This window comes from Planococcus citri, chromosome 4 (genome assembly GCF_950023065.1).
Source record: "Planococcus citri chromosome 4, ihPlaCitr1.1, whole genome shotgun sequence".
Taxonomy (NCBI): Eukaryota; Metazoa; Arthropoda; class Insecta; order Hemiptera; family Pseudococcidae; genus Planococcus; species Planococcus citri.
Window position 1 is genome coordinate 29485190 of NC_088680.1, and position 24345 is coordinate 29509534.

At 32.9% G+C, this 24345-nt stretch overlaps 7 protein-coding genes across 9 annotated transcripts; 3 read left to right on the plus strand and 4 right to left on the minus strand.

The window, feature by feature from the left end:
- Positions 1–487: 487 nt before the first annotated feature.
- Positions 488–2903, plus strand: LOC135843841 (uncharacterized). Its single transcript, XM_065361872.1, has one exon. It carries the CDS (start codon positions 749–751, stop codon positions 2708–2710), a length of 1962 nt encoding a protein of 653 aa, XP_065217944.1. The 5' UTR covers positions 488–748; the 3' UTR covers positions 2711–2903.
- A 927-nt stretch (positions 2904–3830) lies between these two features.
- On the plus strand, positions 3831–7456 carry LOC135844744 (uncharacterized). 2 transcript variants are annotated; one of them, XM_065363078.1, is made up of 6 exons: positions 3831–4073; positions 4152–5926; positions 6107–6216; positions 6299–6577; positions 6648–6739; positions 7239–7456. In XM_065363078.1, the coding sequence occupies exons 1-5, from the start codon at positions 3971–3973 to the stop codon at positions 6736–6738; spliced, it is 2358 nt and encodes a 785-aa protein (XP_065219150.1). In that variant the 5' UTR covers positions 3831–3970; the 3' UTR covers position 6739; positions 7239–7456. The 2 variants fall into 2 exon arrangements, with proteins under 2 accessions (XP_065219150.1, XP_065219149.1); XM_065363077.1 differs by having other exon boundaries at positions 6648–7456.
- Positions 7457–7519: 63 nt separating this feature from the next.
- Positions 7520–13054, minus strand: LOC135844743 (transient receptor potential-gamma protein-like). Its single transcript, XM_065363076.1, has 17 exons — positions 12914–13054; positions 12748–12819; positions 12510–12640; positions 12142–12406; positions 11148–11290; positions 10873–11074; positions 10559–10729; positions 10246–10480; positions 10077–10160; positions 9762–9904; positions 9456–9687; positions 9247–9382; positions 8971–9166; positions 8682–8873; positions 8419–8454; positions 8153–8339; positions 7520–8056 (listed from the first exon to the last, which is right to left on the minus strand). Exons 2-17 carry the CDS (start codon positions 12817–12819, stop codon positions 7608–7610), a joined length of 2874 nt encoding a protein of 957 aa, XP_065219148.1. The 5' UTR covers positions 12914–13054; the 3' UTR covers positions 7520–7607.
- Positions 13055–15259: 2205 nt separating this feature from the next.
- On the minus strand, positions 15260–17414 carry LOC135844748 (syntaxin-12-like). The gene is made up of 6 exons (XM_065363083.1): positions 16978–17414; positions 16676–16891; positions 16407–16572; positions 16069–16333; positions 15898–15980; positions 15260–15805 (listed from the first exon to the last, which is right to left on the minus strand). The coding sequence occupies exons 2-6, from the start codon at positions 16888–16890 to the stop codon at positions 15710–15712; spliced, it is 825 nt and encodes a 274-aa protein (XP_065219155.1). The 5' UTR covers position 16891; positions 16978–17414; the 3' UTR covers positions 15260–15709.
- Positions 17415–17840: 426 nt separating this feature from the next.
- Positions 17841–20594, plus strand: LOC135844746 (uncharacterized). The gene is made up of 7 exons (XM_065363080.1): positions 17841–18975; positions 19130–19282; positions 19355–19629; positions 19713–19861; positions 19939–20044; positions 20119–20260; positions 20334–20594. The coding sequence occupies exons 2-7, from the start codon at positions 19203–19205 to the stop codon at positions 20479–20481; spliced, it is 900 nt and encodes a 299-aa protein (XP_065219152.1). The 5' UTR covers positions 17841–18975; positions 19130–19202; the 3' UTR covers positions 20482–20594.
- LOC135844751 (vacuolar ATPase assembly integral membrane protein VMA21 homolog) lies at positions 19808–21374 on the minus strand. Its single transcript, XM_065363085.1, has 3 exons — positions 21130–21374; positions 20950–21058; positions 19808–20870 (listed from the first exon to the last, which is right to left on the minus strand). Exons 1-3 carry the CDS (start codon positions 21178–21180, stop codon positions 20737–20739), a joined length of 294 nt encoding a protein of 97 aa, XP_065219157.1. The 5' UTR covers positions 21181–21374; the 3' UTR covers positions 19808–20736.
- Positions 21375–21695: 321 nt separating this feature from the next.
- On the minus strand, positions 21696–24217 carry M6 (neuronal membrane glycoprotein M6). 2 transcript variants are annotated; one of them, XM_065363081.1, is made up of 7 exons: positions 23951–24217; positions 23615–23734; positions 23379–23532; positions 23122–23281; positions 22825–22972; positions 22603–22751; positions 21696–22519 (listed from the first exon to the last, which is right to left on the minus strand). In XM_065363081.1, exons 2-7 carry the CDS (start codon positions 23712–23714, stop codon positions 22394–22396), a joined length of 837 nt encoding a protein of 278 aa, XP_065219153.1. In that variant the 5' UTR covers positions 23715–23734; positions 23951–24217; the 3' UTR covers positions 21696–22393. The 2 variants fall into 2 exon arrangements, with proteins under 2 accessions (XP_065219153.1, XP_065219154.1); XM_065363082.1 differs by lacking the exon at positions 23951–24217 and adding an exon at positions 23816–23931.
- Positions 24218–24345: the final 128 nt, after the last annotated feature.

Sequence of the window (24345 nt, forward strand, 5' to 3'; positions counted from 1 at the left end):
AACGTCTGAAAAAATTGATATATAAATAAAAGTTTAACTTGTTACGAAGTTACCTATTAATAATTGGGCCTATTAAGTAGGTATATTAATTAATAATTTCAAAAACTTCGAATCTCCAACAAAAATGCGGTTTTTGTACGTGTTACGTATTTTTTTCTAGCTTTCCGAATTATGAAGCCCATCTATTTTTTTACATTTCCAACTAAATTATAATAAATATAGCTCCAACTCGATGATGAATGCAAATTCAGGAAGGTCGTCACCTTCCAATGGAAATTAGCAATAAAATTAATGTGATGGACGCCTTCGAAAAATTTGGGAAGCTCACATTCTTAGTCACACGCTCAAAAAGTAGAAGTTCAAATTTTTTTTAAATAATGAACGATGATTATCATTTTATCTAGCAATATTTCATAATCTATAAAACCGATTCGATTAAAAAGATATTATGATTGATATTTCAAACTACACCTAATCAAAACATGAAATGAGAAAATCGTCTCAATTGAAAAAAACGATCGAAATTCAATGATAATTTAGAGATCTCTGGTAATATTTCTAATTGTGATCGATTCAGTATCCTCCAAAATGCTACTTTTCAAAAATGTAAATGCTCGTATTATTTTTTTCGATGAATAATTTTATCACGTTGAAACAAAATGTTCACAGCTTGGCAAATACTTCAACTTTAACGGAACAAGCATTTCATAAGACTAAACTTTTATAACGTAACATTCTGAATTTTGCAATGAGTAAATTTTTTATTGAACTATGCGCGATTTTAACATCATACCAACTCATTTATGCCAAAATCACGACAACAGTCGAACCTACAGAAACACCCGAAGCACCTGAAACAGCGTTGGATTTCGAAGGCCTAACAAAATGTTCAACTTTTGTCGACAAGACGCTGATGATCGAAATATTTTTCAATCATTCAGACCCTTGGAAATATCACCTGATCACATGTCCACGAAAATTTGGCAAGAGTATCAATATAGATATGATGAAACGATTTGTGCAAATCGAAGTCGATGACTCTGGTAACGTGAAAAAGAAAGAAGATACGTCGAGTTATCAACTCTTCACAAACCCATCACTAGGCCTTCAGATCTCCGAATGTAAAACCACGATAAAAGATCATTTAGCCGAATACCCGATCATTCATTTAGAACTTCACGACATCACTGACTCGACGTTCAATCGTACATTATCGAATTTACGTCAAAAAATAAAAAATTGTTTTGAAATGTATCGTTGGCTTTATGACATTTTGAGCAAAAAACACCCAATTGGCGCCGGTAGTAAAAAAAAGTCAACTCAGCAAGAACAAATCGAGTTCATGTCGAAAGCATTGGACGAGAATTTAAGCGTACTTGATATTCCAAACAGTTTGGATATTTTATCCAAAATTCTGTACGAATACTTTAAGAAGAAAATTTTCGTATTCGTGGACGAGTACGATATTCCAATAGTGGACGCTATTACAAAGGACTTGGATTTCGATATACAAGAGATCATCAACTTGATTAGTGAAATGGTTCAGAGATTGCTTAAGACGTCGAAAAATAACTACGTCGAATATGCTTTTATATCCGGTATTACGAACACTATGGTGCCTTTATTTATCGCCAAAACCAAACGAGTGTATTATCATCGTTTTCTCAATGATCATGTCTTTTCACCTTACTACGGTTTGATACAACAAGAAGTCGATGATTTGCTGGAACGCCATAATTACGACGCCGAAGCTGGAAAAGAAGTTATTAAATTTTATAAAGGGTATTCCGTCAAAGAAATGGTGTTAGATTTATACAATACGTATTCCATTACGAGCTATTTAACTCAAGTCGATAAAAATGTTTCGTTTCCGGCATTTTGGGCAGAAAGTGGTTCGATTGATTTTCTCAAGAAATTCACCAAAGATGACGACGTTTACGATAAATTATCGCATTTGGTGCTCTTGAAAGAAGTGCAGTTCAAGTTGATCCCCTGCGTAGATATCGAACTTCTGAAAGTGTTATTTGCAAAAACACAAAATACCTATCCGGCCCAACAAGTGGACGTCAATGTTATATTTTCCTACTTATTTGAAAGCGGGTACCTCAGCTATACCGCAAAAGCTGACGTATACACGATACCAAATCAAGAAATAGAAACCGCATTTTCATTCTACCTATTCGACTTTTACGGAAAAAATCTAGGTCCAGAGGCTCAATCGGTAGGAGAAGAACTGAAAAGAATATTAGACACAACGCAAGTAACGCGAAAAATGCTTATCAAGTTGAAAACTCTTCTGCAGAACCTCATCCCAAAGGCTGAAAATTTGATATCGTCTCACGTAGAGAAAGAATTCCACTACCATTCGTTGATATATTATTCGGCTAAAAAATTCCACGCGGGTACGTCAGCTGAGGTTCGAATGTTATGCGAAGATTCAAAACTAGCACCTAATACGAAAAAAATCAAAAGGAGAGCTGATATAGTTATGGTAAATCAAGACAAAACAGTAATGATGATTATCGAAATCAAGTCCAATTTGACCGCCAGAAACGCGTTAGAAGTTGCCCAAATGTATAAACCCAGCGAAGATATGGATAAACCTAAAATTATCAAATACATGGGCATTAATTTCAAAAGAAACATGTCCGAGGTTGGATATACTTACGATATTGTTCGAGATTCTGCCATCTTCGCTGATGATATGTAGTAGGTAGGTGCTGAATGTGGCTGTGGCATTCATAATTTCAATTCAGTATTAAAAATGAGTGTTTGACTGTTTGAGACACTTTCCATTCACTTTGCACCAATGCACCGTCACATAAATTATGTTTACGCAAATAGGTACATATGTATATTATTTTAAATCATAAATTAGACGTTTTATCAAATCAAACCAAGAATTGTAGTTTTACTTTACCTATACTTGTGTTTCCCGAGTCTTATTTGTCACCACTCTCAGGTCCAGGGTTGTACATGTTTAAAACAAAAATGTTTTAAACATGTTTAAAACACGTTTAAAACAACTGAAAAAAAACAGAACGATGTTTTAAACAAAAAAGGCCATTTAAAACCGTTTAAAACAGTGTTTTTTTTTGTTTTAAACGTGTTTTTTTTCAACTCCAATTTCCTAAAAAAACACGTTTTTTTTAATTTCTTGTTGAAAAAAAGTGAAATTGAACAAACAGTATTTTTAGAGACAAATTTTGTGTTTTGATTCCAATTTTTCAATATTTCTTGAGTTGTATAGCTATTTTATGACGTCACATCTTAAAAATTGATGTCTGATGAACCCAAAACGAATGTATTTGTGTTTAAAACTCATTTTAAACGTGTTTAAAACGCGTTTTAAACACATAGTTTTAAACAAGTAAAAAAAACTGTTTTAAAACAAAAAAAACGTTTTAAACAAAAAAAAACGTTTTTTTTGTTTTTTTTAAAAAAAACACGTTTTTGTACAACCCTGCTCAGGTCGAAGAAGTTTTTGTTGTACACTTGTACCTGAGTTGTGTTGTACCACTTGCTGTTGCTTTGCACTTGCAAATAAGTTCCAGACATGAGCATGAGATAAATAAGCTCAAGCTCATATGAAATAAATTTAAATTAAACTTAAAAATCTACTGACAATTTGACAAGACATGGACCAAGACCCAAGACCAAAGGCAAAAACTACTGGGAAAAAAAATACAAAAAGTTGAACAACCGTCCATAGAGTTCCCTACCGTCCAGCGATCTCAATTAGTAAGTTAAATCACCAAAAGATGTCGCTTTCATTTCAATTTTTTCAATCCGGGTCTGAAAATTAAATACGTAGCCCTGGAGCTTCCAACCGCGAACTGATATCAAATTTCTCAAAATTGCTTCATTTATGACGTTCATGACCGTGAACTAATGAAGTTATAAAAGAAATATTTATATTTAAATTTTAGTGTAGTTTTATATTATAAGTTTTGTAATAGAACCCTCCCAAATGGAAGTAGTGAAAAATGAAGATGATTTAGAAGACGGTGAAATCCGGGAAGAAGTTTTGGAAGACATATCAGATTGTTCTCTATCTGACATCATTCACGGAGGTAGCCGTAATACCCAACATCCTTTGTTCCTAACTCTCAATTTTACTGCTAATATCTTTGAATTTGTCCACTTTTTAGATTTCAACGATGATACCGATGTAAATACATTACAAACCGAAGCACCAATATCGCCTCAAGTCGACGAGCCAAACAATGAAGAAGAAAAATGCAGATTGGAAGCGCTGAAATCCTTATTAGAAAACACTGGCTTCTTGAACGATAATGAAGAAACCATTCAAGAACTCGAAGACCTAACTGAAGAAGAGAAGTTGAGATTTGAAGCGGTGAAATCACTATTACGCAATAGTAATTTTTTGGCTGCGAAAGACAAAGAGTCTTCGACGCCTTTACCAAGGCGTCATCATAGAAAACGTGGTAAAAAACGAGGAAAAAAGAAACAAAGTGATTCTCCTCCAAAACGTATTAAAGTAAAAGAAGAACCTATCTTGGAGACTAAACCCGACGTACTATATTTGAAAGAGACTACTTCGCTGCTTTCTGGATTATCGGAAGACGTGAAAAAAATCAACGAATCTATAGAAAATAAAAAATTGATTCCAGTTCTCAATACGAATCAGGCCGATAAAGTTAACACTGTTACAGAGCCTGATACGAATCTGGCTGATAAAGTTAACACTGTTACAGTACCAGATACGAATCTGGCCGATAAAGTTAACACCGTAGAAAATAGAAAATCGGTCACTGTGCCTGATACAAATCTGGTCGATAAAGTTATCTCTAAAGATAACGAAGCTTCTGAAAACGAACCTTTAGTTGTGATTGGTTCTACGAGATCGTGGTATCCTAAGACTGAGTTCACTTTATGGGATGTACCTTTGACATGGAATACTACTGTGAAACGTAACAATTGTGACGATGGTCACATAGTCAAAAACCAATCGAAAAAATTGGTTTGTCAAAAACCTGAGAATAAATCAATTCCAAACCTTCCTCGAAAGACTGAACCTGTATCCGAACGCTTAGAGTCTGATAAATCAGACGCTTCTACAAAACTTCCTGAGTTACCGAAACAAGAACCATTAGATGATAGTACTGCTGTGAAACTACAAGTCAGACAACCCGTGCCTAAAAAATCAACTGAATCAAAACCTACGATGAAATCAGTACCCGAAGTAATCTATAACAAACCTCCTCAACGTAGCTGTGATCTTCAACCGACAAAAAAATTAAAGAAGACTTCACACCAGATCATTAACTCAACCGCGTTAATTCGTTCGCCCAAGTCAATGAAACCTATCCTGCCGAAAAAATCTACTTCGTGTAGTTTTCGTAAAGTTAATCTTGTGCCACCGATATCGAATCGTAAAGTATATTCGTTGATACGTAATAAATCCGACCGATATAAACTAAATAACCTCCCTCCTGTTGCCTTCCCTTCGAAAAAACCTTTCTTAAATATGGACAAATCTAAATTAAAATTGAACAACCCGGTAAAATCTCGCTATTCGATCAATCGTACTAATCAGTATTCAAAAGTGAACCCAAAAGAATTCATAATACCTTTAAACGACGACGATCTAGACGAAAGTTCGAGAGAAGACTCACCTGCTGAATCAGTCTCGTCTTTAAAGTCATTGGAAACTCATCCCGTAATTTCTTCTTCTTTGAAAAACAACGAAGAAAAAGAAATGCCTAAAATTAAACAGGAACCTTTGGAGGAACCAGAAGAGTTACCCAATGATGAATTCATTTCGAAAGAATCGCCTTCTACGACTACTGCGGATACATCGACTTTCATCAAAGAAGAACCATTCCACGAAGCGGGTCCCGATGAAATATTCGATGTTGGATGTATCAAAATTGGAGACGTTTCTTCGTTGTCATGCGATACGGTAATTTTTCTTGCAATTTTTCATTGCATTGTAATGCATACCGGATATCCCAAGTTTAGTATTTATTCTTTATTATATTTGTATTTAAAATTAATTAGTTTGAGAATTCGATGCTTTATTAATTGAATCGATAATGCGTTCGTTTTGATTGCCTATAATATTAATATGAGTATGTTTCAGAGCTCCGGCCCTCCCCCTCGAGATTCTCCTTCTATTTCTAACGATAAACCCGAAACTAAAACTGAATTTGATTTATTAGTTGAAGCTGAAGAAAATCTAATAGAAATAAGGTTACAGTTTCCTATCTTGTTAATCTTACATACCTATATATTTGTCTTAGATAAGTTCGCTTATAATGGTATTCTATTCCAGATCTAAATTACTATCAAGCTTAGGCGAATTGGATACGTCATTTAAAACCAATGCCCAAGAGAAAGAAAAACTACTTAATATGGTGAAAAAATTGAGTGATCTCAAAGCCCTCGTTGTCAAGTTCGAGGATAAGGTGAAAACTCAGAAGATGAAATTAGCTATGAGTAATAGTTTTACTCAATCTTTATACGAAGGAGTCTTGCTACGTTCGAAAACTTGCTCAAAAATGAAAGATTTGTGTGCGATAGCTGGTAAAAACATCATCGGCCCTCAGTATAAGTGAGTCTTCGTTATTGTTAATCAATTCACAGGTTTAATTTGATCTAAAATTTGTCGATACTCTATTTAGACCACCGAGTGATTTCGAGGTACAATTGGAAGAGAAACAAAAAACATTGGATTTTTCAAAGTATGTACCAAAAAAAGCTGAAAAGAAGTAAGGTAATAAAAAAAATTTATTTCAAAATGTGATTTCGCATCTAGAATACTTTTGCTTGTAATTCACTCATTGTTTGTATAAAACAGGTAGAATTCATTCTAATTACCGCACTCCGAAAATATTTTTGTTTATATTATGTAGGATGTATGTGTATTTACTTTGCTTTTTCTGTCGATTTCGTATTTATTTTTGCTTTGGTCAAATGTACGAGTACATTACATCGAAGTTTAATTTTTATTCCGTCACGTATTTTTTTTCACACGTAATTATGAGTTATTATTTTGTTTAACGATTGATCCATTTTTTTTTATAACTTTCTTTTGTAAATTGCTCTGCTTGGATAACATCAGATTATAACTCGAAATCCCCCGTAGCTTTTGAATTCTATCGCTTTTTTTTACTCGTGAAAAAAGCACTTGGTGAATAGAATTGGTTGCTGGTTGCTGTACGTATTTTTATGTTCTTTATGATTTGAATAATCTTATGTTTTTTATTTTTCAGTACTTCTACTTTACTCGTTATACTTATTCGGAGTTAAGATGTTTGAGAATTTAAGTTCCTATCTTATCAAACATTTAACCGAATATCCCTATTTATATAAAGTGATCATTTTATTGATGTTATTTTTTTAATATTCTATGTATAATAGTGTTTCCATTGGTGATCTCTAATTTTTGTTAAAATTATGTTCTTATTTTTAAATAAACGTTTTCGTGAAAGTGTTGTTTATTTACCTATTTTTTTTTTTTTACAACTTTCTGAAAGAAATACGGAGACAGAAATTTAATTGATAATGTGTATTTAATCACTGATTACAATACAAGCTATAAAAAAACCGCTGCGAGTAAAAAAAGAAAAACAAACAATAACTTAGTGTAATGATTCATCGATAAATTTAATACTAGTATCATTTTCTTCGACATTTCCATCTTCATCGCTGATACAAATTTCTACTTGAGGAGATACCTCTCGATCTTCATTAATTTCAGATTTTTCTGCCTGTTCGAATTCGGGCGTTTTAGCGTAATCACTCTCGCTGTCGGGTTCGTCACCGAAATCATTTCCTTTCGAGACGGCTTTCATGAAAACATTTTTGAATTTTTTCTTATTAAATATATTTATGGGAGCAGTTGCATGGAAAATTGGTTGGAATAAATCTGATAAGGCGTATTTTCCTTCGTAGGCTTTTCTTTCATCTCTGTCGTTTTGTACTTGACGTTCAAGTTCGGCTTCGGAGAGATCAACGGAGTCGGAAATCGACTGAGAGAATTCTGTATTGAAAAGCCGTTGTTTGGAACGAATTTTTCGACTGATTGCTCCTGAAAAGATTGAAAATCACGATCAGAATATTCTTCATTTTGTTTCGAATAAGATGAAAGATGAATGGTGGAAATTGAGTAGATCTAGGTAGGTACCTGAACTACTATCACCAAGAGGATTAGTTTTCATTCCATAATTTCTCAATATTTCGTACAAATCGCTTCTAAATGTGGAAATTTCTTGTTTCAATTCGTTAATATCGTCTTCAGTAACGCCGTAATGGTCACCTCCTCTTTTCTGTCTCGATGTCACGTACCGTTGGACGAGATTTTTGATCACATTCTAAACAAAAAATGTTTTTTTTTTTTTACAACTGTTATTCGCTTTATAAGAATTGGATAGGTACGTTGAAAAAACTTACTCGATATCTGACTTGATTTAATGACATTTGACGCATCTACTCCCAGGTAAGCAGCCGGAAAAAAGAATAGAATATCGATGATATGATCTACAACGAGTGGAAAACAATTATAGGCTTATCTGAATATACGAATCTATTTCGTCTTTTATTCAAATTTCAACCCTCGTTAAATTCTAATCGGGTATGTTTGATCGGTAAATTCGAGTTGTTTACGAAGAATATTGTCTAAAAATAGGATTAAAAGAGTACGTAGATAAACTCACGTAAACAGATTTTGAGCGAAATTCGTCTTCTTTACGCTTTGGGCAACATTTTCTGTAATTCCATCTGAACACATACCAGAACGACTTTGGCGATGGGATTATATTGAATGGTACAGGAACTGTGCCCCCTTCTTCGAAATAACTTATCCACAGTTTACTCCTGGCGAATTTCCACTCGATATCGGCGTGTTTCTGAAAACATAGACGAATTTTCCAATTACTCCCTTATGATGAGGTAAGTAGGTAATCACTTAACCTATTATGAAAACATAGAGGTCGATAAACTTACAAAAATATATTCGTAAGAATGATTCATCATGGCGATTAATAAATTGAGCAATACGACTATGCTGATCACACAATAACAACCGAACATCAGCATACCCCAGAATTTCGTAAAAGGGGTGATCTTTTCTAAATTGAATCGTTTTAAATCTATATCACCAAAAGCTGCCCAGAATAACGTTTGAGTTATTTCAAATAAACTGAAATAAATAAACATGTTTCGAAAGTTCAACTCAATACTTACATCATTTAAATAGGTATGAAAACGTCCATTACTTACTTTATAAATTTCCAGTATTCTTTATTCTTACACATATCGGAGTCGTATAATTTTATGTCTCCATCATTTTTTTCAGTCGAATTGATACATGCATTCATTGTGATATTTGAGTATTTTACGAGCAAGTGATGCATTCCTAAAATTCTATAGTTGAGGTATTTTTCAAAATTACCTATTCTTAAACTTTATTACAATTAATTAAAGCTTACCATTCGAAAATGCGAATAAAACGAGCACATATACCAAGAAAAATTTCGCTATGTCTAGAATTACTCTACCGAGTACTATTTGTAAAGGTCCCAGGTATGGATTAATCGAAAATATGTATACTAATTTTAAAATACTGACAATATTCGCTGTGGAGAACAGAGCTTCGGAAACCACCGTAGGATGATATTTATCATAATGAATTCTTTTAGTGTCCCATGCTTGCCTCCCTTTCTGGAAATTGAAAAATATACGAGTGAATTTTGAAAAATAACGAAGAATGATTCGATTATAGCAAATACACTGACCTCGGTAGCAGTCAAAAATATCCGTATAGCCATGACACAGAGATACAAAGAAGTGGTCACATAATCCATCGAATTCCACATATCTGAGACATATTCGGTGTAACCATCTGTCCATAAAGATTTAATTTCATTCCATAATAACCCTAGAACACGTTAATACGGTTTTATATAGCTCAATAAATCGTGCGGATACTTGATTAGGTACCTAAGTTATAGAGGTAGAGGTAGGTAGAGATATATTCTGTATTATGTATTCCAAGAACTATAAGAAATAGGCGAATAAAATTGATTAAAAACTGTTTCAAAGTACCATACCTAGTACGAAAGCTCCGATTAAATACATCAAATACTTCTTATATCCTTGAATGATTGGCTCGAAAGAAGTTAAAATAATTAAAACTGAAACAGAAATTGGTTTCAAAACGTAAAATCTGAATTCATCCAAAACTCTTATAGGTATCTATCAAATCAAATCCACACTCACATAAAAATAAAAAATACGCAGCCGAATGACAAATGAATTTTATAAACGGTGTCTTCAGTAATCTTCTAACAGAAGGGCACGGCGTCAAAATATATATGGCAGAAAAAATTGGAAACATCAGTCCAATTTTCAAACATTCCAAAGCTTGTAACAACGAATGCTTTTGTCTGAAGCCAGGTAACCCTTCATACCAAATAGATGCCAGCAACTGTTGCACGTTAGGATGGACTACAAACTGTCAAAAGTCACGCTATTACAAATTTCAATCTATCTAATTATACCGTCTATTCCAGTCAAAGAGACAGCTACCTACCTCTTTTTGTTTGAGCTTTATGGCTAATTTCAGACGTGCCAGATGCATAACTTTATCCGTCTCTTTGAAATCCATTTTCGTATCGTAATTCAAAAGGATCTCCAACTCCCCCGATGTTCTCGTGTGGTCCAAGAGATCGGTGGCGAAATTTTGACATTTATATCGTAATTCCTACAATATATGAAAACACACCTACCAACGTTACTCGTTGAAATTTCGCATCATCGCATGTTAAAATTCGTACACAAATATTTCTATTTTTTACTACTACGAGAATTTAAAAAAAAAAAAAAAAAAAAAAAAAAAAAACGTACTTCGTAATCAGCTTTAAATTCGTGTTCTTCTATACTTAATTTACGTAACGCCCATGAAAGCTCAAAAGCTGTCAGGACAGGATCTTTTGAAGATAGGGCAATCAAACATGGGCTTGATAAAGCTTTATATGCATTTAAACGAGAATGTGAATACTGCAAAGAATCTGTTGATCTTGATTCAATGCAATCGTAACAACTGCATCTGTTGGAACGATGAAATGAAAACAATTAATTAACTATAACTATGGGATGAAAAATACGAAAACAAAACTCACCTATTATCGTGTGGTATAGGAAGACGAGCTCCTCTATCTAGTATTATTTTTATAATTTCATAATTATCTCGATGAGCTGCTAAAATCAAAGGCGTGATGTCTGGAGTGAACATATTAGTATCTTGGGAATGCTGTTCCCAACTCTGTCAAAAAAAAGAGAGAAACATTTTTATCTGATTGCCATTATTTTACTGATAATTCGTGACAATGTAATGCAAAAAAAAAGTGCCTACCTATTTGTAATCATTTAAATGTGCTCGCGACATATTATTTAATTAATATTATCTACATATAGCGGGGAATACCGACGACCTAACGTGTGCGAGTATTTATTACATAAAAATATGTTCTTTCGGCATAGACATTTTTGTAAAAACATCGTCACGCTTTTACAAATTGATGGTATTATTTAGGTACGCTGGAAAATTTTTACCTGCCATTTCTAAGTTTACATCAAATTGTAATTCCGAGAAAGATACCCATTTTACGTGTATTTATTACGACGTGTTGCGTTTAAACGGTGATAATTTCAAAATGCTTTTTTAGCTTGTAAAAGGCTCTTTAATATTTTCATATTATATTATGCATATTTTTATAAAAAAAATTCAGCGTTGAATTTTTGACCACGCCCTTAATAAACAAAGTAAAATTATCCAGTATGTTTTGGATCGAGTAACGCCATAACATGAAAAAAAAATACACATAAACCTAAATACAACTAAAATGCATTTTCATTGTGCTATTAACTTAATTAGCCCGTGTGTTGATATTTTCGTGCAAAAAAATTTGGATACTTAAAATTAATTTCCGGTCTAGAGGTAAAATAGAGGTATTCCCACTTGCGTAGGTGTTTACTCTTAATTATTATAACAGGAAAATGTGAATTAAAAAATACTCTCAAAAAACTAAATCGATTTATAAAAAAAAAAAATTCAGAAAAATTTAAAAGTCGATGGCAGCCTTATAGGGAAGAGAAAAATGGAAGTAAGCTTACGTGAGGGTCTCCTGGTTTACGATTTTTTTCCAAATAGTTCAGCAAGAGTTCGACAGCTTCGACGAATTCTTCGGAAATAGCGTATAATAGAGCATCTTTGGTTTCGACATTATGATCGACGAGTAGCTTCAACATTTCATAATTTTCATTATCAATTGCCATAAATATAGCTGATCTTCCCAAAGGATCTACGCAATTTATATTCAAAGTGCGTTCGTGTTGTGGTTTGCCTAAAATTTCATCTGCTTTGTTTTGCATCAAAAAACTGAAAAATAATTACAGTGTGTGTAGGTATTAGGTCTATATAGGGTCTAAAGCTGGGTAAAAAAACAGAAATTATAGGAGCGAAAATTATAAATTTTTCATACTTGTGCACAGTGGTGACATCTCCTCTTTCGACGGCGAGTAAATATTGTTTTTCTGCTGTCGATAAATGACCAATTTCTTGATGAGGTTTCACGATATCTATTTCTTCTGTAATCCCATGGATACTGTGCCTCTATAAAAAATTCGAAGAATTAATTTAAAATTTTAAATGGACATTGAGCACGAGTCGGGTACACTTTTAAACAGGCATCATGGAATTTAAAAAAGAGTATTACTCACTTTAACTTGCTTTTCAGCAATTTTTGGCACAGACAGGGTAAAAGACAATCGCTTTTTCTCCGTATCGTTCATCTGAATTTAAAAAAAAAAAAAAAAAAAAAAATTAAAATAGTAGAAAAAACACTAAGACAATAACGGCTTTTGAAAGCTTTAAAAATAACTTTACCTTAAATAATAATTTCCTCACGATCGCTTCGTTTCACCGTAAATTACTTCATTTTCCACGTGGTTTTCCAACGACACTAAATGAAGAGAAAACTTGTCGTTGATGTAAAACGTAATGGGCGGTATGACGCATAACTGCCAAGGCCTTCCCACTGAGAAAGATATATGAACCTATCAAAAGCAGAATTTAATAAGCTCTTTCACTTTAACGAGTTTAAATTAAATTTTTGAACATTTGGATCTTACACATCACATCATAGGTACACACACATGTACCTATTTCATAAGAAAACGCCAAAATCTTTGTTTGTAGGCAGGTGTCATTAGACGTTCTCAAAAAAAAAAAAAAAAAAAAAAGTCGAGGGGAGTTCTGAAATTATTACTCTCAAGATTTCACATTTCAGTGCTAGAAATATTTCAGAAAATTTCGATGCATAATAAATTTATATTTTTTGATTTTTGATTTCTTAATCGAACGTTGTATTTTTGATAAAAGTAATTTTGTTCGCTGACATTAAGTATGAGTATTTGTAAATTGTAAAGTTAAGCTTGTATTTGAGTTCTTAAAAGTGAATAATTTCATGAAAAACTACGTAATATTATATTATTATTATTTTTTAAAAGAGTAAAAAACAGGACAGGACCGGCCAAGGCCATGTACCAATAATCTATGGATTTTATGATAAGTGGACAAATTATCTCCCAGATTTATGATATAATTCTCAGATTAGGTTTAAATTTCCAACAATACTTCCTTTGGGGGCTTCAACTTCAGTATAATTAAATAAAATATAAATAATGAACTTTTGATTAATTTCATCTATTCAAGTATCCCTGTGGGACGAGTTTGTAAATAACACGAAGAGAGGAAGGTATACAATTTTACTGCATACTTATTGGCGATAGAGCACTGTTGTTACACATACTCGTATTTACATTTAAACAAAAATTCAGTCATATCTTGAGTTCTACTGAATTTTACTGGAATTAAGCAGAGATAAAAATAAAAATCCAAGTTTAATCGTATAGGATTGTGCAGGTATGGACAGCCGAAAAATGTAACACGTTGGCTTTAGCTGGCACATGTCTCATTGTTATATTTTATTTCTACCTATTTTTTTGCTGACTAGGAAAGCAGCCCATTGACAGAATTTTTTTTGAATCAGAGTTAGATCGGAAGACGATGCAAAAATACGTCACCTGTCAAAATTTTAATAGTTGAAGTTCATTTTTGAATTAAAAAAAAATTTTTAAAAACCAAAATTTGGGTAAAATTTTTTTTTGAATAATCAAAATTTTACCTAATTGGGATAGAAAGCTGAAATTCGGTGAGTACCTTAATCTTGACTTATCGAAACGATTGGAAACGGTTTCAAGCCGTTTTGAGTATCTAGTTTTTCATAAAAAATTTCTCAATCAAGTTGAGAAGATGAAATTTAATGTAGATCATATTTTTGACATGCATGAGTTGACTGGAAGTGTTTATAGGTATGAAAGCTCACTCGAAAGAATTCCAGGAAATTCTTCCGAAGCTGAAAATTTTCAATTTTGATGCTGGATGCTCCAAAACTATTCAAAAGGACTCGAAATCATTTCCAATCGATCCAGGAGATCAAAAATAAGGCGCATATCAAATTTTAGCTGAGAAACTCAATTACACAAAATTTTGATTTTTTTCACTTTTTTTGGTACAAATTCAACTTTTAAAAATTCATTTTCAAAGCTCCAAAAATGAACTTTGAATGCTCTTTTAATGTAACGTTGTCAAGTCAAAATTTCGTTAAACGTTTCGGATACCTCTCGAAAGAAGGTGGGGAAAAAACCTCATCTTGGAGAAAATTTCTTTGCTTTTTTCACTTTGATAAAAATTCATGAAAAGATTCAAAAATTTCATAAAAATTGACCTGGAAAATTTCTACTTTTGAGTTAATTTCTGCACTTTTTTTGATTAGATATTGATATATTAATTTTTGGAGTTTTATTTTTCGACTCATACTTATTTTTCAACCTTTTGTAAAATTTTTTGAGTCATTCTGCGTGTATGTTAATTTTGTGTTTTTTTTTTAATGAAATTGTTTTTTCTTATGGATTTAATTTTTGTTATTTATTTTGTAACATGCTGTAATTTTTGATTTATTTTTTTGTTTCTTTTGAATTTTTTTTACGTTGTGCTGTGTAAGATGTAAGTAAGCTCACACAATTATTATTTTTTTTGTAATAAATATAGTTTAAATTTCAGTAAAGTGTTTCGTAAATTTTTTTCAAATTTCATGGTTTTTTCAAAGGAATGTTAAAATTGAAAAAATGTTTTCATTTTCTCGTACGTTTACATTTGTAAAAACACATCTTAACATTTCGAAATATAATTTATTCGTTGAGTTGAACAAACAGAGAAAAAAATAAGAAAAAAAATAGAACGAATAATATACAAGTTTTACAAGGGGGAAAATAAATTTAAAATGCTATAAACATTCGATATGAAAAATTTATACAATTTTAAAGCGAATATTTAAAGCGATTGATTAACTTTTAAAAAAATACAATACATAACATATGGTACGGAAAAAAAATAACAAACATAATATAAAATGGACAAAAAAAGAAACAGGGCAAGGATCTAAGAAAAATAAAACTAAACGCAAGCCAATCCGTATAAAACGTATAAAACTAAAGCAGACAGGGAGAAGGGGTAGAGGGGGATTTAAAATGATCGACAATTCAAAAGTGACAATAAATGCGACGTATAAAATAGATTAAGTTTTGCTAACTGGGGTTTTCCGATCCCTCACTGGCAGTTTCATTGTCGCAGCGTGTAATACAACACTCCTACGAGACACAGAACAGCCACGAAAAGAATTACGAACAAGTAGAATAGTTTCTTTTTTCTTTTTTGCTGCGAATCAAAATAAATCACTAACGTAAGTTCTGGAGAAATATACACCAAATAAGGTAGGGGTAAAATAATAGCTCGAATTGTGAAAATACCTGATATTCGGCAGCTTTTTCTAATTCTTGTCTACCACCTTCTACGTTCCCATGGATATCTTCGATAACATCTTCTATCCGATCTAAAATCGTAAAATTCGACGTATTACGCAGGAGTTGAAAAAAATGAGAACGATAGTATCGAGGAGATATAAAATACTCGAATCTTACCAACGGTGTCACCTTGCGAATGTATCAAAGTACCTAAATCACGCATAATGTCGTTGACATCTTTCACATCGTTTTCCAACTTGTGTAAGATGTCCTCGCGTTCGGTGATTTCTTCGAGATTTTCTTCCAACGTTTTTTGAAACGTTTGCTGCAATGAAAGTAATTCCTCTTCGTCGTCGTAAATATAATCTACTCGTTTATGCTCGCTGTGGGTTATTGGGCAAGGCTCCGAAGGCAAATTACGTTTCAATTTCAATAACAATACCTGAAATAATCATAACAAATTGAATATCCGTTTGTGACCAAATCCTTATCGTTTACGTTACAAACACACGTACGTTTTGTAACCCACTGAAAACCTGTACGGCATCTTTGAAGGAATTCTTTAATTTTTCAACTTGTAATTTGAAAGACTTCTCTTGCCTGCGGGATAGCTGAATTAAATCGTGTAACTCGGATTTCGTCTTGTCGATTAGATTTTTCGTTGAAAGTAAGGTTGATTGGCTAAACGTAAACGGAAATAGCATCGTTAATCAATTGCAAGAAAAACGCATACGTCGTCGTCGCGATGCATGACTCATTCATTCGTAGAGAGATATATACTTACACATTGTTTCGTAATTTGATATTATCCTTCGTAGAGCCAATTGCTTTCGCAGCTTGCTCCAAGAATCTACAGTTTGAATTAATCGAGTAGATGTTACTGACGACCGAATCGAAATTAATCGTAGAACTCGAAGGTCCTTCAACACTGACATCCGGTAGTGTGCTGTCAGTCGACCCATAGGAACCAGCCCCATCTTGTATAAGTCTTTGATCCATTCTACCAAAAGAATATCATTTTAGTAAATAAATTTCGTTTAAAGTTAACGATGTTAAAACACAAGGACGCGACGAACGCTTACTTACTTCGGTAATTAACCTAGCTCATGAGTACGGAGTGTTTGTTGTTGTGGTTATCGCTGAAACGTAGAATGCACCGTTGGTTGTATGGTTTTCTAGACTACATATTAATTCACGAATGTGTTGGCAAGTACGTGAAACTGCATATGAAGTTACATCTTCTATTCCACCAAGTTAACGCGCAAAAAAATTACACATTTTGTTTACTTAACACCGGCTGAAAATTTGCAACACGTTAATGTAGAAAATTGACAGCTTACGACGGAAAACGCAGATGAAACACAAGCACAATATTTAACCCTTACTAAGCGATTATTAATTGAAAGATAAGAACCGACACAAATAAATAAATAATGAATAAATGATGAAGTATTTTCTATCGAAAATAAATGTTTACCACGTGACAGAATATATTTGTATACTTCTTCCTTCTTTCTTCCACCACCCCGAGACGCAGACGAGATGAAAATCAATACGCGATAGGGCTCTATATAAACCAGGTGAGCGCATCCACCATTTTGTTCCCTGAAGTGATAACGAACCAGTAATTATGCATACAATTTCTTATGTAAAAAATGCAATTTTTTAAATTGTTCGCGAGTTTGGGTGAACTGTTATGCAGTCTTAAATTAAAGACAATAAAATTCCCTATCGATTGATGTTAAATTTTGATCATTTCGCGTAAAAATAACGATTTTATGAATATTTCTATTTTACTGATTTTTGCATACTACGTACGTCATCTTTAAAGTAAAAATACTCGAAATTTTCAGTGGACACATAGGTATTTTATTACAGTAAAATGTTCGTTATTTTATCCTCTTTAAAATGAGCTATTACCGAAAGCTCTACATGCAACTGTTCAAAAGTTTTCGAAGTTGAAAGTTGCGAAAATCAGCTGCGGGCAGTAAGTATTTGACTTTGAACAAATTTTACTCAAAATTTTCAACGGACACATGGATATTTCAATACAGCAAAATGTTCGTAATTTTATCGTCTTTAAAATGAGCTTATAACGAAAGTTCTACCTCTCATCGTTCAAAAGATCTTGAAGATCAAAGTTGCGGAAAGTAAAATACTGATCAAAACTAAGTGACTGATAACAGTGATAACACAATTTGACCACTTTCCGCAACTTTGAACTTCAAAAACTTTTGAACGGTTGAAGGTAGAGCTTTCGGTAAACAACCATTTTAAAAAGGATACAATTACGAACATTTTGATGTATTAAAATACCTACGTGTCCACTGAAAATTTCGAGTAATATTAGTTCAAAGTTCAGTACTTACCATCCGCAGCTTGTTTTCCCAACTTTCAACTTCGAAAACTTTTGAACGGTTGCATGTAGAGCTTTCGGTAATAGCTCATTTTAAAGAGGATAAAATAACGAACATTTTGCTGTATTAAAATACCTATGCGTCCACTGAAAATTTCGAGTATTTTTAGTTTAAAGACGACGTAAGTAGTACGCAGAAATCAGTAAAATTGAAGTATTCATAAAGTCGTTATTTTTTCATGAAATGATCAAAATTTAACATCGATCGATAGGAAATTTTATTGTCTTTAATTTGAGACTACACGTAAGTTCACCCGGACTCGCGAACTATCGAGAAAATTGCATTTTTTACGTGAGAAATTGTATGCATACTTACTAGTCCGTTATCACTCAGGGAACAAAATGGCCGATGCGCTCACCCACTTTATATAGAGCCTTATACGCGACAGCGACAGTGTCGTCGTCGCGAACGTCAATCAATCAAAAATTTCATTAAGTAGGTACTTACCTACTTTTACGCTCAAACTGTGGAAAAGTTTAAACCGAAAGCCAAAAAGTTGAGAAAATTTTCTTTATTCTTCTTTGGCACAGAAAAACTGCTGAATTGGCTGAACGCTGAAATTTGAATTTCGTACGTTGAACATTTTTGAAGTTTTTCCAAGGTTTTTCTCAATTTTTAATTATTAAAAATTTCTTTTCAATCGACTTAACGGCGTTTTAACTTTAAGGTAAGAGTAACTGACAGAATTCAATAATGATTTATTTAGAGTAAACTTCGTGAAATTACTGAAAAATCAGTTGAAGTTGAACATTTTGAGCTTTTCTTTCCGTATTTCGCCTTCGCTTGTTCGCCATTCTGAACTTTTTGATTTGTACTTGCAGGTGTACGATTGAATATTCTTGATATACGCAAACCTCTCATCATCAATTCTTTCCATTAGCGAAAACTGTAGAAATGGCGAATCGTCATTTTACACCGAAGTACGCTGGTTCAAACGCGAAAGATTACAACTTCAATACTTCTGAAAATTCTAGGTAGGTTACTCCGGTTTTCTTTTTTAAAATACCAAAATTATCCCCTTGTTATTTTATGTTTTCGTGTGTTAGGTATAATTATCAGACAACTCCTCGATTCAAGCCCAAAGTGCAAACTTCATCAACACCGAAATCAGATCGGAACGACGAAGAAAGAATGATGACGCTGAAAAGAAATTACGACGGTGAAACAGAAATCAAATTCCCCATAGGAAATAATAAATTTATCCGGGAAACTCAAAAATTATTCAATAAGTATTTCTCCGGCGAAAATAGTAACGATTTGGATACGCAGCCCTTCGAAACTCCTACGCCTATCGATGTTCCTTCAGCTTCGAAGAATTCCGGTAAAAAATGATACAATAGTGCTGAATTTTTAGTACTCGTAGAATAGGTTTAATTCATTGCTGGTATCTTGATTCTCATTTAGATGTCTCAAAACGTTTAAAATCCGTTCCTACACCTTCAACCAAAGAAATTTCTTACACAGAATTCCAGTCAAACAATCCTAAATTAAGAGAAAAATCCATCGCTAGAAAAGATTTATTGCAAGAAAATACCCAATCGTATTCGCAACAAGTAATGAAAAATTACCTATATTAATCAAGCAAATCATTCGTAGTTTCGTCATGAAAATGTTACGTTTTGTTTTTTAGATTATCGATAGAAAAATGATACACCTCGTCGGTTGCGTAGAACATGTCATGAAATGGGACCAAACTCTAAAAAATGCTAGCGTAAGCGTAATATATAACGTTCTAGGTAACTCGACTCGATAATCATTACTGTTTGATCTGTCCCAACTCTTATCGTACTAATTGTAAAATTCGTTCAAGGTTCATTTGTAAATACTATAAACGGATGTTGGCCAATGGAAAAATGTATTTTCATCAAAGGAAACAATGGCACAGTTCTCGAATGTAGTTTCTTCGAAATCGACAGACCCTGTCCTGTTTTCACGCGAGGTCAATTCGTATCGTAAGTTCGAAATAATTTTCAAAATTTCGTTTCATTTTAAACGTAAACTAACGAATGTAAATAATGATTTCAGATGTATAGGACAAATGATCGGTATCCAGAAACTGAAATTGTACGATATTCAAATTCTAGAAGAATCACAACGAAGTGAAACTCAACGCGCAATTTTCCTCAGTCAGCGAATGACCCAAGAATTAGCTCCTCGTAAATCGTTTTCATAAATTTGTTTTAGTCTAAATTTCACAAGATGTAAATTATTTTATTTTGTTCTACATATTCCTAGAAGAATCTCCTTATTTATTTGACGTTTTAATATAAATTATTACCTATTTTACATCGTAATTTTTTACTTTAATACATATCGTACAAAACAATGGAAACGAAACAAATGATCAAATTGCAAAATATGATTACTTAAGGTAGATGAAAAGTTCTCAGCTCCACCGAGTGAAAGTGAACAACAAAAGGTTCCATATTCAATCCTGTTTGGATGTTTTATCCGTACCACTGTAAGCTTTGTAGATGAAAGCTCCTAGTGAAATATGTAGCACTACCACTGCGCATATAGCAGAACATACATTGCTTGAAGTTACACTTAACGATAAAATACCTGTAAAAAATACAGCAAACATGTTTTAAAAGTTTCAGTGATGAATGATGAACAATTTTGATTTTAAAATCATACTTACTATCGAATACGACTACTTTGGAGGTGAAAAACGCCAAAATGGGTAAAATCAGGATACAACCACAATACACGACAGCTGACTTGAACGCTGTATATTCCGGTAACTCGTTCTGCAAAACAATGGCAATAGGTATAAGGTTTTTCATGAGGATATTTGATAAATAAAAGGCTTGATACGTACCACGATAGATGCCGAAGGAGGCGCAGATTTCGTCAACGGAATCGATGTCATCTTTCTAATATAATTTGTTCAAACTAAGTGAAACCAAGTAGCATGAAAATGTGAAGTAGATAAATGTATAAATTACTAAAGTTCCAAGTTCTTAATCTGACATTAAAACATAAAGCCACACTTGAGAAAGTTGAACTCGATAATTTCGTGTTTTCGGTGATAATACGCCTATCGCCGCTGTGATAAAGAGAGAAATAAACAAATGACGTCACAGAATCAAAATGGCTACGTTTTTCCGAACTTTTGAAAATTCTGAAGATTTTTCCTAGCTTTCCTCCAGAGATTTTTTCCAACTTTTCTGCAAGAGCAGGATGAATCGAGTCTAATTTGTTTCGATTGTAGTTTAATGATTACTCGTTTTGAGAATGAGAGCTGCAGAACATTGCTTAGCTGTACGCTTAGTCTGCAAGAACAAGAGAATGGAAAGTGGCAACGACGAAGAACTTTTATTTTTTCATCTATTTTCGTATCACTTGGTGTTAACCTAAAATATTGAGGATGAAACAACAAAAATCTACGTACAAAGAATCCCGTTTATTACAAATACAAAAAATAAAAAAACAGGCTAAATCACAAAGCTGCCATACTTCTCTAACTTTCATTGCAATGTAAAAAAAAATCTTCCAACAGAACCTGCTGAAACCAAATCTTAACCATACAACACGAATACATGAACCTTGAGGATAAATTTACAATATAATCTAAAAATTAGGAAAAAAATGATATGTTCATATTCTAACGTACAAAATTAAAAAAAAAAAATTGTCTATCATTTTTAAAACAACCAAATGCTATTATTTTCTACTCGATGAAAAATTTCAACATGGACGAAACGTAACAAATGAACACCGATAAATATCACAATAATGTAAAAATTGGAATGATCAATAAAAATGAATTTTATTATTTTTTTTCACCGCCTGAAGTACCAAATGGTACATGAAAAATATTATTATCACAACGATCACAATATAAATTCGTAATATTCAAATGGCAGTTGAAAAAGCTCGATAAATTAAATTAAAAAGTAGTAAAAAAAAATTCGGCGATTTTTTCAAAAAATGAATCAAATTTGTACGTATATAATCATGAAAAAAAAAACTTAACGCGAAAGAAATAATAAAAAAAGTACTAAATTTAAAGGAATAACAAGAAAATTGTCTTTATAAAGCTAAATGCAATAAGCTAAGGAGTTGTGCGACAAAAAAGCTAATTAAAATCTGTCTTTGGAGGAAGTCAACTCGGCGTCTTGCAAATATTGCAATTCTTGTAACTCTTGTAATTTTTCGTGATCTCTGATATGAGCGTAATTGGCCGATAAACACATCAAGTAATGTATCTGAAAAAAGAGAACGTTCCGTGTCAACGAATGTATAAATAAAAAACACGTACAAAGAGAGAAAGTACCACACGCACACTTACCAAACTTAATACAATAAGCACGCACGCAGATGTGGCCAGAATAAACATAAATTCGACATTTTCAACGTAATCTTTGCAAAACGGTTTCAATTCCGCTGGATCGCATACTTGCATATCTTCGGGTTTAGTACCCTCCGGGAAAATGAAATCTGTAAAATGATGCGAGATTAATTTTACTCCAGAGACAAAGGTCGTTCGATGAAATACTCTCTATAAACCTACCAAACTGTCTAAAATCAATACACTGTCGCCTTTCTGTCGAAGTACGAGAGCATAAATTCCAAAATAGCGTAAATACAAAGGTTATAATAACCATCAAGCAGAACACAAAGAGCCAAAAAATCTGTAGTATGTATGTTATAACCATATACTGCAAAATGAAAACAAAACACATACTCGTTACTGGAAAATTCATTCACATATGCTACGAAAACAGCGATTTGGTTGAAAAACAAACCAAACAAAGCGTATAATCGTGTACTTTTAATCATGCTTCACACATTCAACAAGTTTACTCACCACTGCGCACGAAATTCTGCCTCCTATACGTGCTCGCCACGCTCTGTATACTTTGTGTCGCGTAGCACCAGTAGTTAAAAATCCAATAAATAGTATCATTAATCCAAGAGCACCCATTATGCTACCAATAATTACTAAAATCAGCTGCATAGTTTGTAACCTAGAAAAAAAAAAGAAAAATGTTCAAGGTGCAATACGAGCATATGGAATAATTTCCATACGTGATCATAACAAGTAACAACTGTTCAGAAACGTACCACGATATGTGAATATGGAATACATCATTCATCATCAGTGCACTTAGAGTCACCCCTCTGTACATAGTGCCGCAGAAAATACCGACCCCAACACAGCACATGATCGTGGCGATTAAAGTGGCGTAAGGTATACGAGTAATACATTTTGTCGACTCTGTAAACATAACGAGAAATTAGAAACATTGTCATACCATCGAATTTCCGGAATTTGTTCGAAAAAGTAATCTCATTTCAACCTTTGGCTCCTAAATAGTTGGAATGCAGGGAGTTTTCCGAATATCTGCCAAATGTCTCTCGAGACCTGTTGTATCGCGAACGATGCAGAGGAACTTCCATTCTTATAACTTGTTGACAATCTGAAATGAAATATGCAAATGTAATACATTGCTGTACGTTCTACAACATGAAACGTTAATTAATTTTCTCAATGTGTATACTTAATGTGTTTCAACTTGATTAGGTACTTCGTGTTACAACGATTTTTCATCCAGATAACTAATCAAGGAATTAACTGAACCCTCGAGGAGTAGTAAACTTTAAAGCTGTAATAATTATAACATTGTAATACGTACCAAGATTGATATTTTGATTGCTTACTAAAATTTCCTAATAATAGTATAAAATTGGGTAATCAAATCTAAAATAATGAGGAATGCAAATAGAACAAACACTATAAAAACACGAAAATTCTACGACGAACGCCTACTTCGCACACGATTATTCATTTTTAAGTACACGAACATGTGAAGTACTTGAAATTATTAATTAAAAAATCTAAATTATTCTATGAGAAAGAAAAGAATTTCCAACAATGAATCATTCTCTTCTGCAGAAAAATAAACAAAAGTTGACGATAAAAAGAAATTTGTTTATTAGCCTCCTAAATTTCAAACTTTTGCCAGGTACTAAAATTTTAGAGAAATTTTTCAAAAATTGTAGTTGTATTTTTCAACGCTAGAGTCGCTAT